The following is a 15,799-nucleotide window of genomic DNA, read 5'->3' as shown; positions in this document are numbered from 1 at the left end:
CACTGCGGCCCTCCAGGACTGGAGTTGGGGACCCCTGGTTTAGAAGCATTAAAAGGATAGGACTGGCGAGTTCTGTTGGGCTGAATGGCCTGATGTCGTCTGCATTGTTCTTTTTAGAGATTTGTTAGTATAACCCTTATAAGAAAAAAAACTTTTATCATATTTTGGGTGACTAATATAGAAAATGAATATTGTATGCACAGTACTTCTCCCGTTAGCGCTCGGGTAGAGGCCGTGGTCGCCATCGTATCATTAACCTTCTCTTCTGACCTGCAGCACATTTGAGTACTTCACGCTCGCCCAGACTGTTTGCGGTTGTGACTTTACACCAATCACTTGGGGTTCCAATTCGAATTTTTACTTTTGCATTATTGAACTTTGCTATCACAATGACATCCAGCACTTTCAACATCTCTGGTTAGATTTCACTCCCCACCCAAGGCAGCCTCACCCCCCCACAGTCTCTTTAGAGCACCATAATGAATTCAGCAACAGACAGGTTCTCCAACCCCCCCCAAGATGTCTCCAGCACTGCCTTCTGGTAGGACTTGTCCATGAGGAGTTCCTCAGTACTCAGTCCACACCTATGCGTCTCTGCTTAACAGTCTTGAGAAGGTCGCGCCTTCTCATCCTGAGGTGTCCTCCTGGTAGACAGGAGCCAGTTGAGGTGGTTTGAACAGGTCATATGGACGGGCAGTTCCCCCTAAAGCTGCTCTGGTCATGTCCCCCACTGAGCAGAAACCCTGCAGCTGACCCAGGACATGCACCTCTTGGCTGTCTTGGGAATTGACCAGGAACATTTGGAGTCTGTAGCTGGGGACAAGGACGTCTGGGCTGACCTGCTGCCACCGTGACCCTCACCGGAGATGACCACAGACATTTGCTGTGTTTATCTCACTGGTGAGACACTCATAATAATAGAAGTCTAAAATATGAACGCATAATGAAAACAGCACAACAGAGCCCATGAAAAACGGCCTCCACTTGGAGCCTTCAGGTCTCTCAGCACGTCACCAATTCAATGGCCGTTTTCTTGCATCCTTTGCATGTACCCGGTGTTGAGGATATTTCATTGCTACGTGTGATGCTTACTTCTGTGGGCCAAAATTTATTGTTCGTCTTTCTGTTTACCACAGGAAAATAAGCTTAAATGTGAACTTCAAGAAGTAAGAAAAGAATTGCTTGAGGTAAGCGTCCAACTTGTCATTTCTTGATAGTGATTGTCGATAGTGGGGTTCTGTCGATGCCCCTCCTTCACCTCAGCCATGTTTAGCGGTACAGTCGTCAGAGTGAAATAGGTAAACGTATGAGGAGGGGGGCAAACCCTTCAGGTCAGAAGAAGCCATGCAGGTAATACAGCAGAAGGATAATTTGAGCAAAGTGGATCGTTACGTTACGAAACAAGTCGGCAACTGTGGCAGACAGTGTTTACTTATTTCAAATCACAGCTCCAACTGGTCAAACTGGGAACCACAACTAGCACAGAGGCCTAGAGGGACTAGAAAATGGAATTCGCAATAAACAGTCACATTATCTACTCTCGATATATAAGCCTAAAAGTGCAACGATTTTATGTCATGCTTTAAATTGAGCGTATTTTAAAACCTACATATATATGTTTGGTATCATTCTTTTCAGAATTTATCGAACTTTTATGTGATGTTGTTAGATTTTCAGATTCTTATTCCATTTTTAAACTGTAAACTAAAAAATATCAAGAACTTGCGTCCCGTGAGAAGAGACTTTGTGCCAAAAGATTTAATCGTGTCCGGGGCCGGAAACAAAAGATAAAGAGTAGGACAGCTTCTGTACAGGCTTTTAAATGTTCGAACACCACACGAGATGCAGATCACACAGCACGGCAGCAGCTGATCGAGCAAAGAGGAGATAAAAAAAAGTATTGTTTCCCATTGTATCACCGTTTAAGAGGGGGCTTCAGAGGAGCGACTGCATCTCCTTCGGGTGCGTTCAGCCCCCCTCTTCACAACGCAAGTGGCAGGCCGGGGGGATGGGGGTTGGCGAGCAAAAGGCGAACTTACTAGAGTGTGTGTGTGTATATATATCTATATATCTCTAAGTATAGATATCAATTGATAGATACAGTAAGTAGGGCGGATACTTGTGATAGAATGTTTATCTGTCTGTTCTCTACACATGGGGGATAATAATAATAATCTATATATATAAAGGAGAGTTGGGATCCAAGAGACTGTGTTTGTGGAGGGATTGAGAGTTAAGGCAGGTGGGGGAGTCACGTGATCATCTCCCCTCCCATTCACGTCATTTCATTCACTTCATTTCGCTCCGAGCTGAGCTCCACAGCTGTCGCGGTCTTGCGTCCTTTCTCCTTTACTAATTTACTGTTTGGTACACGCGGTACTTACACAGTCACTCATAAAAGGGGAGAAGACTCTGTGCAAGAAATGGGTATTGAAACTACCTTGGAAGACATGCAATCAACGAGGCCATTAAACAGATCTCAAGAGAGGTCTTCTAGGTTGGAAAAAAAGCGCGTGGCTGCCAAAACCAGGCGATTAAACGAATCTCAACAAGAAACGACTTCTACGTTAGAAAAAAAAGATTTGCTGCCAAAATCAGGCGGTTAAACGAATCTAAAGAAGACAGGATTTCTAGATTGGGAAAAGGACGATTGGCTGCCGAAACCAGGCGGTTAAAAGAATCTGAAAAAGACAGGACGTCTAGATTGGAAAAAACACAATCCGCTGCCAAAACTAGCCGGTTAAACGTGCAGCGAAGCGCGTCAGGTCTGCTAGTTAGTAATAATTCTTTACATTTCTTTGGCACTATTCATAGCGAGTTGGGAGCCACTTCAGACACCACTAATGTGTAGCGTCCACCTGGATGATGCGATGGCAGCCATTTTTGCACCAGTAAAGTCAACACACATTAACTGTTAGGTAGTGAAGGGGTGAGAGACAGTTAACCAGATACAGACAGGGGACAATTAGGGGGCCAGAAATGATTAGGCCAAGGTGGGCAATTCAACTGGGACATCTTTACGAAGGATGGTCTTTAATGACCCCAGAGAGTCAGGACCTCCGTTTTATGCCGCATTTTTACAGCACTGCGTCCCCATCACCGCATTGGGATCCACACAGAGCCCACTGGGCAGGCGCCCCCTGCTGGCCTTACCAACACCTCTTCCAGCAGTAGCTCAAGCTTTTCTTAGCTGCTCTCCCATCCAAGTACTGGCCGGGCCTGAGCAGGCTTAGCTTCAGGGTGAAGTGCACGTGGTGTGGGACGTTGATCAGTCTGATGAATCAAATTGCTAAATGTTACCCATGAGCTCCAGGACTAACGTTTCTGTATTTCCTTTTGTTCTCCTGCAGAGTTGCCTTCCCAACAATACCCCGGGCAATGCCAAAGGACGTTCACTGGTAAAATGCAGGAAAAGACAGAAAGTTAATGGGCGGAAGTAAATACATTCATACTGAATTCAACCGACTTTCAATTTTAAAGTGATTTTTTTTTTTTTAAAAACAAAAAGATTATAATAAAAAAAGACTGTAACCTTTTTAAACTGTGAGCTGTGGTGTGTGTATGTCGTGACAAACCACACGAAAAGGTGCAGATGTCCCCTAATCAACAATGACCCAAGTAAGTATGTGGACGCCCCTCAAAATGGCCGAGTCGTACTGAAGAGCTCAGCGACTTTAAACATGGCACCCTCACAGGAGGCCACAAGTCAGTGCCTGAAGTATCTGCTCTGCTAGACCTTCCCTGGTCAACTGTAAGTGTTATTATTATGAAATGGAAACGTCCGGGACCGACAACAGCCCAGCCATGAAGTGGAGGACCAGGCAAACCCACAGAGTGGGACTGAAGGGCACAACACGTCAAAACCTCCTAGCAGGTGTGGCGTCCCAAACTACCTCTGGAGGGCAACGTCGGCACAAAAACTGAATGTTAGGGAGCTTCATGAGATGAGTTTCTAGAAGCTTCTAAGATCACCATGCGCAATGCCAGGAGTGGCATAAAGAACACCGCCATCCAACTCTAGAAACGCGTTCTGTGGAGTGACCAATCTGGGTTTGGTGGACACCAGGAGAACGTTACCTTGTGGACGTTTTAGTGCCGACTGTAATGTTTGGTGGAGTAGGTGTGCACTTCAGAGTCTGCGCAAGGCCCCTTACTGTTAGTGCCACAGCATATAAAGACATGTTGAAACAATATGGGGAAGACCTTGTTGTGCTCCCATAAAGACATGGAGAACCCTGACCCCAATCCTTCTGAACATCACTGGGATGAACTGGAAGGCCGAATGCAAGCCAGGCCGTCTCGTCCAGCATCCCAAGTGCTCTTTTGGCTAAATGGGCACAAACACACTCGGCCTTTCCAGAAGAGTGAAGGCTCTTGTGAGTCGCAAAGGGGATGTCCAAGTCCACATTAATGTCCATGGTTTTGGAATGGGATGTCCAACAAGATCATACAGGTGTGCCGGTCAAGTGGCCACAGACTTCTTGTATCAAAGACACAGCCCATCTAATGAAGGAAAATATATTTCAACAGACTGAGAAACGAAAGCTGTGAACAACACAACACGGTGGAATTTGATCAATCAAGAAAGGAGGGCTTCACGCACTCTTGACTTCTCAGAGTTTGGTCAACTCTCGAGGGCTCTTCTGGTCAGAGCCTGCCTCCGAGTTACCAGATTACAAGGTGGTGGCTTCTTTGAATGTCACCAGTGTTTATCACCGCGCCATAATGTTCAAGCCTCATAAGACATGAAAATGGAAGAAGAAAACGAGTGCAGTCAGTACTCACAAGGACAGGGAGCGACTTGAGAACACCAAGTACACGGCAGGAAAGGGGGCGGTCACGTGACGTCGTGTTTTTATGAATGGCGGATTTCAGTTTTTGATTCCATTTGCAAACGTGTCATTATGGGCCACCGAGCGTAGAAGGATGGGCAGGCCAGCAAATGTATCCATTTAAAATGAAATCTACACCACAATACAGCGTGCAGAGAGCGAAGGGTTCTGAATACACCGCAACTATAGGATGAAATACAAGTCACGCGGGTATCCATCGATATCCAAGCATAACCAGCGGCGCCCCCTGTAAATGGTAGTTGGCCACCAGGATGTAAAAATGAGAGGGTCTCAAACTAAAGGTACAATCACACCTGAATCTGATTTGCTTTCTTAAACTTTCGGTAACTTCGGACTCCTCCTCATTCACGCTCGCTCAATGCACAGCCGCCAGCCCTCGTAACACTCCTGGCTCCTTTAATATTCGAACATCCGAAAGGGCAGCATGGCAGTGTGGTCCGTGTGTCTCTCCAGCAGCCCTTTCGGACCGCACGGCGCGGGGCTGCGTAACTTCGAGGCAAACTAAAAGCGAACTGACCTTCGTGATTTCTTTAGCGGGGACTTTTGATGCGAGATTCCCAGAATGCCGCCGTCTTATTTCGCTGAAACGTACCTTACGAAATGTTTACCCTCTCCTTTCCACTGCGGATACTTTAATAGCCGTTTAAATAACTGTTAGATGCGATACTCGTTCGCTTGTAAGACTGCGAAACGAGACGCGACTTGGCGTTACGTTGACACCCTAACAGAGCGGCATTTTAAGGATGCGGCGAGTCTTTTGTTAGTTTCAGCAGCAACCAATCAAAGAGCACAATTCGCAAGCATGTGTGGGCGGGGCTTCCTTGAAGTACTACAACAGAGAGTGCGGATTGGTAGATAATGAAAATGACTGCAGGGGACTCCGCCCACTTTTACACGCTTTCGCGCATACGGAGGACGAGGACACCAGCACTTTATTTGTAGCTGCATCGCCAGACGACGTTTGTTTGTGTTTTCAATGTGCGAATAAACGAAATGTTGACGTTCAGGTAAATAAGCGATGCCACCTGAGTGGTCTCCGCTCCGGGTGGAGTTTTATTCAGACAACTCTTAGAGTTACATTGTGTAAAGAAAAGAGTGAGCGTGATAAACGGTGCAAAATGGGCATGTTTGCTCCGGTGTAATAACTATAATAATTTTTAGACAATGTATGTTATACTGTTTATTAGTTTTTAATTATTGAGAGAACACAGATAACAACAGTTATTAATCCTGTATTGTGTGTAGAGCCCCAGTGGCCTAATGGATAAGGCACTGGCCTCCTAAGCCAGGGATTGTGGGTTCGAGTCCCATCTGGGGTGGAAGGAGAGTCTATTTTAAAAATGACAGAAGTGCGGATTCCACCCGAACGACCGACACTCTAATTACTGTAGTTGGCGCTTTTCATTTCCTGCGTCGCAGCAGCCCTGGCTGGACGTGCCGCACTTGTTAATCCTTGTAATGCGGTTATACAAATACGGACGAAATATTGGTTACATTGAGATGAACGGCTAAATTAGCTCGAGCCGCCCTAAGTCGGGGTCTTCCTATGATGATTCACTTCATGAGGGTAGAAGTACATAATGAACAAGAAGAGTAGTTTAAAATGTCTGAAATACGAAAATGTGTGCTTCAGTTTAAGCGTTTTATGTCTGAATAGTCTCGATTGCAATAGAAATAAATATTAATAATAACTGACATTGAAATAGTCCAAAAGGATGCCCCTCATGCTTGTGTTTGATATTTTTAACCTTCTAGGAGTGGCTGGTAAAGGGCTAGGACCACCTTAAAAAATCAAATATCACAAATATGATCATATTCATTACAAACAACCTTGAAACGCCATATAATGACACATCACATGTCTATATTACCAAGCCGCTTTTTTCATCAAAGTTTTGTGAAAAGAAGTAACTTTGACCCCTATTAGGGGTGAACCCCCGGGGGTCTGTTGATATGGTGTGCACAACGTCAAGTGCTTCTGATCAAGTTCAGGTAGATTTTAGTATAGTAGGCAGGATAAGACAGATAGATAGATAGACAGCTGCACTATGGTACATAGATTATTAGATACATAAGAAAAAATAGTTTTTGTTAATGCAAAGTTATTTTATGTTAAAGGAAAAGTTTTAGAACTAAATACTGGAAATATATAATTTTGCAGATGTATTCAGTTTCTGTACATAGATTGTTATCCATAAAAATTACATTTACAAAATGTCACTTTTATTCTTACTAAACAGACTGATGAGTGTCCTTAGCAAGCTTTTAATGGACATACAGACATATCCTGAATCCATAGAAAAAGAACATGAATTTGTTATTTTTTAAAATTGATGCATAATTACAGTACTTTAGACCACTTCTAGCGGCCTGCTATGGCACACATAGCCCCAGTGGCCTAATGGATAAGGCACTGGCCTCCTAAGCCAGGGATTGTGGGTTTGAGTCCCATCTGGGGTGGTGACAACAAAGGCTTTTATTAAAAACGTGACTCCGTGTAACTGAGCAGATGGAGGCCATTTGTTTAGAAAGACAGCCAGCGCCGGTGCACTTTGAGATTCTCTGAGCGCCTACACGTGTACTGAATATGACAGCTGACGTTAACGGATCAGAACGCCAGGGGACTGCGTCAATAAACACAACCAAATGAGACAGGAAATCATTCAGTGTGAAAAAGTAATCACCCCCTTAAAGTTGGCAGCTAGTTATTCTATCTAACTGCCATGATTCTACTCCAACACTTTCAGTAATTGTTCATTCATTTATTTATTTATTTATTCTTTTTCTCAGTCCTGCTTACTCCAAATCCGAGTCTTGGATGAGTGAAGCTCAATCCAGCAACTCCACAGCAAAGCAGATTTCAACTTCCGAACTTGCATGTCAAACAATACTTAGATTGTCTTCACCTGTTGTATGGGCTTTTATCAAAATGGCGCCATTACTGTGCCAAACGAAAGAGAAAAGCAGCAGGCTGTGATACGTTTGTTCATGTAGTTAAACCTTGAAGTTCACGCATAACGTCTCCTCAGAGTCGCCAGTCACACTAACGGTAGGCCTTTGGATTGTAGAAGAAAGTGGAATGAGAGAACGTCACCGTTCAAAGCTGAAGCTGTTTGGTGGTGCGCCATGAATAGATAGAGAGATAGATAGTGAAAGGCACTATATAATAGATAGATAGATAAGGTGCTATATAATAGATAGATAGATAAGGTGCTAATAGATAGACAGATAGATAAGGTGCTATATAATAGATAGATAGATAGATAAGGTGCTATATAATAGATAGATAGATAGATAGATAAGGTGCTATATAGATAGATAGATAGATAGATAAGGTGCTACATAGGTGCTAATAGATAGATAGATAGATAAGGTGCTATAATAGATAGATAGATAGATAGATAAGGTGCTATATAATAGATAGATAATAGATAGATAGATAAGGTGCTAATAGATAGATAGATAGATAGATAAGGTGCTAATAGATAGATAGATAAATAGATAAGGTGCTAATAGATAGATAGATAGATAGATAAGGTGCTACATAATAGATAGATAGATAAAGTGCTAATAGATAGATAGATAGATAGATAGATAAGGTGCTAATAGATAGATAGATAGATAAGGTGCTATATAATAGATAGATAGATAGATAAGGTGCTATATAATAGATAGATAGATAGATAGATAAGGTGCTAATAGATAGATAGATAGATAAGGTGCTAATAGATAGACAGACAGATAGATAGATAAGGTGCTATATAATAGATAGATAGATAAGGTGCTATATGACAGATAGATAGATAGATAAGGTGCTAATAGACAGATAGATAAGGTGCTATTAAAATAGATACATATACATTTTTAGTATAGTTGGCAAGATAGATAGATCACCATAATTAACAGACTAGATACACCGATGTAAACGGCACTGTATAATTGATGATGCTGTCCCTAATGAGTTTTTATTATATATACAGTAGGTTGCTAATATCTTAACTGACTTCCATTTTGTACTTTTTAAGAGTTAGCTGCTGCCAGTGTATAATAAAACCAGGACTGAGTTCACTTTTTAAGGCTCCTCATTGCTGGGTGACACTGTCACAGCGGCACCACACTTGTCACTGCCACTTCATACTAATGACAGACAGCAGTCATGTCTGTCACCTCTGCTCTGTAGGCCCCAGTGGCCTAATGGATAAGGCACTGGCCTCCTAAGCCAGGGATTGTGGGTTCGAGTCCCATCTGGGGTGACAATGAAGGCTTTTATTAAAAATGTGCCTCACTGTAAAATCAGATGAAAGTACCCTAATCTGATTATAAAAGGCCTTGACGTTTCAATCACCATTATTTGCCTACTTTCAGATTCTCTGAGTGATTGTATATATTTGTTGTTGTTAGAGTTTCACATAAACCATAATGCAAAGCACGGTCGACAGCTGACATGAAATGCCTCATTTACATCAGTGATGTTTAAAAACGGGTGTCAGCACTTCTGCCTCACAACGCAGGCCCGCGGTTCACATCCCAAGTCCTCCTCCTGGTGCTCTGATTTCCTCCCACAGGCCACAGACATGGCGGTGAGGTGGGTCTGTGATGTCGATGTACTGCGTGTCGGTTCACCCTGTAATGGACTGGCACCCTGTCCAGGGATTGCCCCCCGACGACTGCTGGGATGGGCTGCCACTGCCCTGTGACCAAGTCCAGGAAAAGCCGTTTAAGAAACAGAATGGATACAAAGTTAGCCGTCCTTCTACTGTGAAGAGTTATTTTCCCTTTCCATTCTGTAACTGGTTTACTTTACTGAACCACAATGTCTGAAATCCAAAACTTTTCTAATTGTTAATTCTTTTCTCATTCAGCCATTCATTCATTTTTCTGAACCTTTTTATTTTAATCAGGCGCTAATATAGCCGATCTGGCAGGAACTGCAACAGGGCAGGTAGCGATCCTGGGCAGCATGCCACTCCATTACAGGATTTCTACTCATAATGGCTAACACGGTACAGCACTCTAGTACTACAGGATTTCTGCTCAAATTCAGTCGGTCATTTTCCAACCCGCTATAACCTAACACAGGGGTCTGCTGGAGCCAATCCCAGCCAGCACAGAGCACAAGGCAGGAAACAAACCCCGGGCAGGGCGAAGTCCAATTCACTTCATTTTATTTTTATCTAAAGTACCCCCCTTTGATAAGTTCAGGGTCTGTACAAATATGAATTGGATATTAAGATGAACTCCCTTAGGACTGAAGCCACTTCTGTACACAAAGAGTTGTGGGAATTGATAAAAACAAACTACCGAGACATGGAGTTGAAGCAGAAGCCTTAAGTCACTTTAGTAAGAATCTGAATGAGACACTGGGCCAGTTCAGCCATTAACTAAACAAACGAGCGACAAGAGGACTGAATGGTCTTCTCTCGTTTGTCTTGAGTATATTTTCTTACTGGACAAACTTCAAATGATTGGAAGCTAGCAAATGCAATTCTGTTATATAAAGAGGCTAAGAATGCTGACCCTGTAACTGTGGGCCTCTTAGCCTTCTTGTTTTCGCAGGTAGTTTTATAGAAGCAATAATTACAGATGAGAGTAACGTCCATCGAGGGCCTTAACAAACTGCCAGTAGGGGCCTGTGTGGGAGCGATCGTCTCTCACTAAAGTGCTCGAATTTAAGAAGAACAAAAAGCAACAGCATTTTAACAGAGTGGCTCATTAAAACTGAATTTATCAATAAATTAGCCAAAGGTAGCACTTGAGAGACTTTATACTTTTGCATCAAGCCTACGATGCACTGCAGTCTACGCCGTCAAAAGCTGTTCATACTTCTGCATTGCGCCGCGCTGCACGTACACACCTGAACACCAGATGGCGGTGTTTGTAGCATGTGAGGAAAGCACACACGCCGTTTGTTTGTGATTGACATGTGGTGCCAGCAGGGGGGCGGGGGGGGCAGTCAGTCAGCTTCATACCTAGTTAGGCCTGAACGGGGGTCTGCTGGAGCCTGGCCTAGCTGGCATAGAGCACAAGGCAGGGACAAAGCCTGGAGAGGGCAGCAGTCCATCATGGGGCAAGCACACACACACACACACCAATCTCACACTCACACACACACAAATCACACTCACACACACACACCAATCTCACACACTCACACACACCAATCTCACACACTCTCACACACACACCAATCTCACACTCACACTCACACACACCAATCTCACACACTCACACACACACGGCCAGTTTAGATCTGCTAGCTCACCTAACCTGCAGGAGGAAACTAGAGAAATGCAGGCAGTTTTTTGTCCTCCACGATCAGCGCTCCTCTTGCTACACATTTTCTTCCAAAGCACAACACATTTGCCCCTCAGATTTTTCCACTTTTTCATCCATGTGCTGACTTCCAAGCTGATGTTGGCCAATACTTCATTACCATCCATTTACAAACATAATACCAGTAAAGTAAAACACAAAACGATGTTCAGTAGAAAAGAAGGCTCTCTGGAATATCCAAGGATGGATAGATAGATAGTAGTATAGTCGGCAGGATAAGATAGATAGATAGATAGATAGATAGCTCATCATCTCTAATTCTTTATTTCTCAGAGTTATGTTTTAAATAATATTTCATTTTTAACACTTTAAAAGTGGCCAGTGGTGTCACACAGTGGTATCGGCTGCTGCACACTAATAACACAAAGTAATCCCCCAGGCTAATTCCTGTCACCCTGTCCACTTAAACAAAAAGGCAGGTGTCTGTGTGTCTGTCATTCCAACAGATGGCACATCTCAAACATTAACACTGCCTTTTACAAACCCCATACCAAATGGATTTGCATTTTATTACTACGTGTTTGTGATGTGCGCCGTTTGTTGGAATGACAAATGCAATGCATCTTATTACTACGTGAATTACAAAATGCATTCCAACAGACGGTGCGCTGGTATATTAGTGCTGAACAAGTTGAGGCCCGTGTTGATTATTTTGACGTTAACCCGTCTCAGATGGGTAGCACAGGTAGTCATCTCTAACTTGTATTTTTTGTAACAGTTTTGTTTTTAATTAAAATTCATTTCTAACAGTATGTTGAAGTGGTCAGTGGGCTTGACACGGTGGTACCTAAAGGCACATACTAATGACAAACAGCGCTCACCCAGAGCAGCTGATGCCCCAGTGGCCTAATGGATAAGGCACTGGCCTCCTAAGCCAGGGATTGTGGGTTCGAGTCCCATCTGGGGTGGTGACAACGAAGGCTTTTATTAAAAATGTGACATATTGTAAAAATCATCTGATTATTTGATGCAGGAGAACAGGTATGATGTTAATTCAGCTTCAACTCTATACAAGTTAGGTAGACAGATAAAGTGTTTTATATAAAGGGCCAGACAGACAGATGTGAAAGGCACTGTAGAATAAATGAAGATGTCCCCAAATATCTTTTATTAGATGTATAGTTTGTCAACATCAGTGTTTAATTTACTTAAACTTCTTACTTTTAAGAGTTGACTGCTGCATGTGACTGAACTCAGTTTTTAACGCGCCTCATTGCTGGGTGACACTGTCACAGCGGCACCACACTTGTCACTGCTGCTTCATACTAATGACAGACAGCAGTCACATGTGCTCTGTAAGCCCCAGTGGCCTAATGGATAAGGCACTGGCCTCCTAAGCCAGGGATTGTGGGTTCGAGTCCCATCTGGGGTGAATACAGAGGCTTAATGGGGAAGATCATATGGAAGGCATTTATTGAAGAAATACCTGAGGTTGCACTTTCTGAGTTCCCTTTGCTTTTTTCCAGATACTCCAGCATCCTCTGACTTCCAAACACCCGCATGTCAGATTAAGTGGCATTTTCTCTTCATGAGCTGTTTCTTCTTCAGGAGGACAGTCAAGTGAGGTACGGTATGAACCAAAACGCTGCCGCCATGGAACTGAACATTTCTGAGCATGGGTGGACCAGTCGACGTAAATTAAATTAAAGACATTTTCTTTACAAAGAAAGCATTTTGCCCCTCACCTGTAAAATGTGAAGCAATATTAAGGTAGGCAGAGTGAAGCGTGGATAGTCCACTCGTAAGAGTGCAAAAAAGGCTGTGGTGTGGATGGTGCACCAAATGTAGAAAACCCTGAAAAGACATCTTTGTATAAGTTAGAAAAAGTAATTTATTAGACCGTAAAGTTAAGAGTGTGATCATATAGGTGTGCTTATGGGGACCGAATTAGAAGGAAAACGGGCAGGGGTTGTAGCCGATACCTGGGATATGACACAACTGTCTGCTTCTGATAGATAGATAGATAGATAGACACAATATAATAGATAGATAGACAGACAGACACTATATAATAGATAGATAGACACTATATAATAGATAGACAGACAGACACTATATAATAGATAGATAGACACTATATAATAGATAGATAGACACTATATAATAGATAGATAGATAGACACAATATAATAGATAGATAGATAGATAGATAGACACTATATAATAGATAGATAGATAGACAGACACTATATAATAGATAGATAGACACTATATAATAGATAGATAGACAGACACTATATAATAGATAGATAGATAGACAGACACTATATAATAGATAGATAGATAGATAGATAGATGTCAAGGGTTCATCCACCTTAATTAAATTAACTGTCTGTTTACCTGTATATCTGCATGTCTGTCCAGTTGCTGTGTCTCCGTCATTCCAACAGGTGGCACATCACAAACATTATTACTGTTTGTACAAATCCCACACCAGATGGCATATAACAGAGACATATCCATTGCATTTGTCATTCCAACAGACGGCACAAGCATTTGTGTCGTAATAAAATGCATTGCTACACGTTTATAATGTGCCCTCTGTTGATTTCGCTCCGAGGTTCTCCATGAGCAAACAAGTCCAGGGTGGATTTCTGTGTCGTATCACCATCCAGCAATCAAAAATGCACCCCATGTAGGTGGTTACCTTTTCTTTGCTATCGTTATGCAGCCACATGCCAGTTATTGTATGGGGGTACGCTTACCATTATCATCATGTGTTGGTTATTCCATCCACTAATCATTAAATGTTAGGTCCATTTTTAGTTTTTTTAGAAACAATACGTTTTGTTAAAAAGCTGATGCACAACACAGTAAACACAAAAGAATAATTCTTACTCTAACAGGTGAAACTCTAACATGTATATTTTATATCTAATGCCTTACTTATTAATATGGCTATTTACACTGGTTTAGGCATTAATATGTTTTTTGTGTTAGTACCAGGCAGCTCATCCCAAAAGCTTTACATACTAAGACAGCATACTGTGTATATAATCTACACAAAGCAGAACTTGTTTATAAACCAGAGGCAAAGGCCGCTAGCTTAGCAGCAGTTTCTGACTTTCCTGTCACCCTGTCCACTTAAAACAAAAAGGCAGGTGTCTGTGTGTCTGTCATTCCAACAGATGGCACATCTCAAACATTAACACTGCCTTTTACAAACCCCATACCAAATGGATTTGCATTTTATTACTACGTGTTTGTGATGTGCGCCGTTTGTTGGAATGACAAATGCAATGCATCTTATTACTACGTGAATTACAAAATGCATTCCAACAGACGGTGCGCTGGTATATTAGTGCTGAACAAGTTGAAGCCCGTGTTGATTATTTTGACGTTAACCCGTCTCAGATGGGTAGCACAGGTAGTCATCTCTAACTTGTATTTTTTGTAACAGTTTTGTTTTTAATTAAAATTCATTTCTAACAGTATGTTGAAGTGGTCAGTGGGCTTGACACGGTGGTACCTAAAGCCACATACTAATGACAAACAGCGCTCACCCAGAGCAGCTGATGCCCCAGTGGCCTAATGGATAAGGCACTGGCCTCCTAAGCCAGGGATTGTGGGTTCGAGTCTCATCTGGGGTGGTGACGACAAAGGCTTTTATTAAAAACGTGACTCCGTGTAACTGAGCAGATGGAGGCCATTTGTTTAGAAAGACAGCCAGCGCCGGTGCACTTTGAGATTCTCTGAGCGCCTACACGTGTACTGAATATGACAGCTGACGTTAACGGATCAGAACGCCAGGGGACTGCGTCAATAAACACAACCAAATGAGACAGGAAATCATTCAGTGTGAAAAAGTAATCACCCCCTTAAAGTTGGCAGCTCGTTATTCTATCTAACTGCCATGATTCTACTCCAACGCTTTCAGTAATTGTTCATTCATTTATTTATTTATTCTTTTTCTCAGTCCTGCTTACTCCAAATCCGAGTCTTGGATGAGTGGAGCTCAATCCAGCAACTCCACAGCAAAGCAGATTTCAACTTCCGAACTTGCATGTCAAACAATACTTAGATTGTCTTCACCTGTTGTATGGGCTTTTATCAAAATGGCGCCATTACTGTGCCAAACGAAAGAGAAAAGCAGCAGGCTGTGATACGTTTGTTCACGTAGTTAAACCTTGAAGTTCACGCATAACGTCTCCTCAGAGTCGCCAGTCACACTAACGGTAGGCCTTTGGATTGTAGAAGAAAGTGGAATGAGAGAACGTCACCGTTCAAAGCTGAAGCTGTTTGGTGGTGCGCCGTGGGGTTTGAGTGCGACTCCCCACCACGTGATACGGCAGCACCAGAGCGGTGCCAAACAGAATAAAACAGTACTACTGTGCATGTAGGGATGATATCATGGGCACCAAGTACAGTGAAATACTGACTTGCATGTCCGACTGCCATGTAACATGTCGCCATAATCAATAAAGTTGTATTTAGAAATGATGACTAAAAGCACCGTCATATCATGTTTCACGAGTACGTCCTCAAATCCCTTCAGTGATGTGAAGGTACGGCGCAGTGTGCTTGTGCAGCGGTTAGCACTGTTGCCTATCGACTTCTTGCCCTGCTTGCACCCTTTGTGTTCACTTCGCTCTTATCCAGGTACTCCAGTTACC

At 42.8% G+C, this 15,799-nt stretch overlaps 1 protein-coding gene and 6 non-coding genes across 7 annotated transcripts in view; all 7 read left to right on the top strand.

Annotated features, from left to right (window-relative positions):
• Nucleotides 1-3,531, top strand: part of LOC120536927 (tripartite motif-containing protein 5-like) — a 45,514-nt gene extending 41,983 nt beyond the window's left edge. The window contains exons 9-10 of the mRNA XM_039765506.1: nucleotides 1,137-1,187; nucleotides 3,351-3,531. Of these exons, the coding sequence (XP_039621440.1) occupies nucleotides 1,137-1,187; nucleotides 3,351-3,440 (141 nt within the window). The 3' untranslated portion in view covers nucleotides 3,441-3,531. The remainder of the gene's footprint in view (nucleotides 1-1,136; nucleotides 1,188-3,350) is intronic.
• Nucleotides 3,532-6,099: 2,568 nt separating this feature from the next.
• On the top strand, nucleotides 6,100-6,172 carry trnar-ccu. The gene has a single exon. It is a non-coding gene; the product is annotated as a tRNA-Arg (tRNA).
• Nucleotides 6,173-7,240: 1,068 nt separating this feature from the next.
• trnar-ccu lies at nucleotides 7,241-7,313 on the top strand. Its single transcript has one exon. It is a non-coding gene; the product is annotated as a tRNA-Arg (tRNA).
• Nucleotides 7,314-9,033: 1,720 nt separating this feature from the next.
• On the top strand, nucleotides 9,034-9,106 carry trnar-ccu. The gene has a single exon. It is a non-coding gene; the product is annotated as a tRNA-Arg (tRNA).
• Nucleotides 9,107-12,021: 2,915 nt separating this feature from the next.
• Nucleotides 12,022-12,094, top strand: trnar-ccu. Its single transcript has one exon. It is a non-coding gene; the product is annotated as a tRNA-Arg (tRNA).
• A 391-nt stretch (nucleotides 12,095-12,485) lies between these two features.
• trnar-ccu lies at nucleotides 12,486-12,558 on the top strand. The gene has a single exon. It is a non-coding gene; the product is annotated as a tRNA-Arg (tRNA).
• A 2,145-nt stretch (nucleotides 12,559-14,703) lies between these two features.
• Nucleotides 14,704-14,776, top strand: trnar-ccu. Its single transcript has one exon. It is a non-coding gene; the product is annotated as a tRNA-Arg (tRNA).
• The last annotated feature ends 1,023 nt before the right edge of the window (nucleotides 14,777-15,799 follow it).

This window comes from Polypterus senegalus, chromosome 10, assembly GCF_016835505.1.
Source record: "Polypterus senegalus isolate Bchr_013 chromosome 10, ASM1683550v1, whole genome shotgun sequence".
In the NCBI taxonomy this organism is placed as follows: domain Eukaryota; kingdom Metazoa; phylum Chordata; class Cladistia; order Polypteriformes; family Polypteridae; genus Polypterus; species Polypterus senegalus.
The sequence above is the reverse complement of the archived record's forward strand: the minus strand, read 5'-3'. Positions and strand labels throughout refer to the sequence as shown.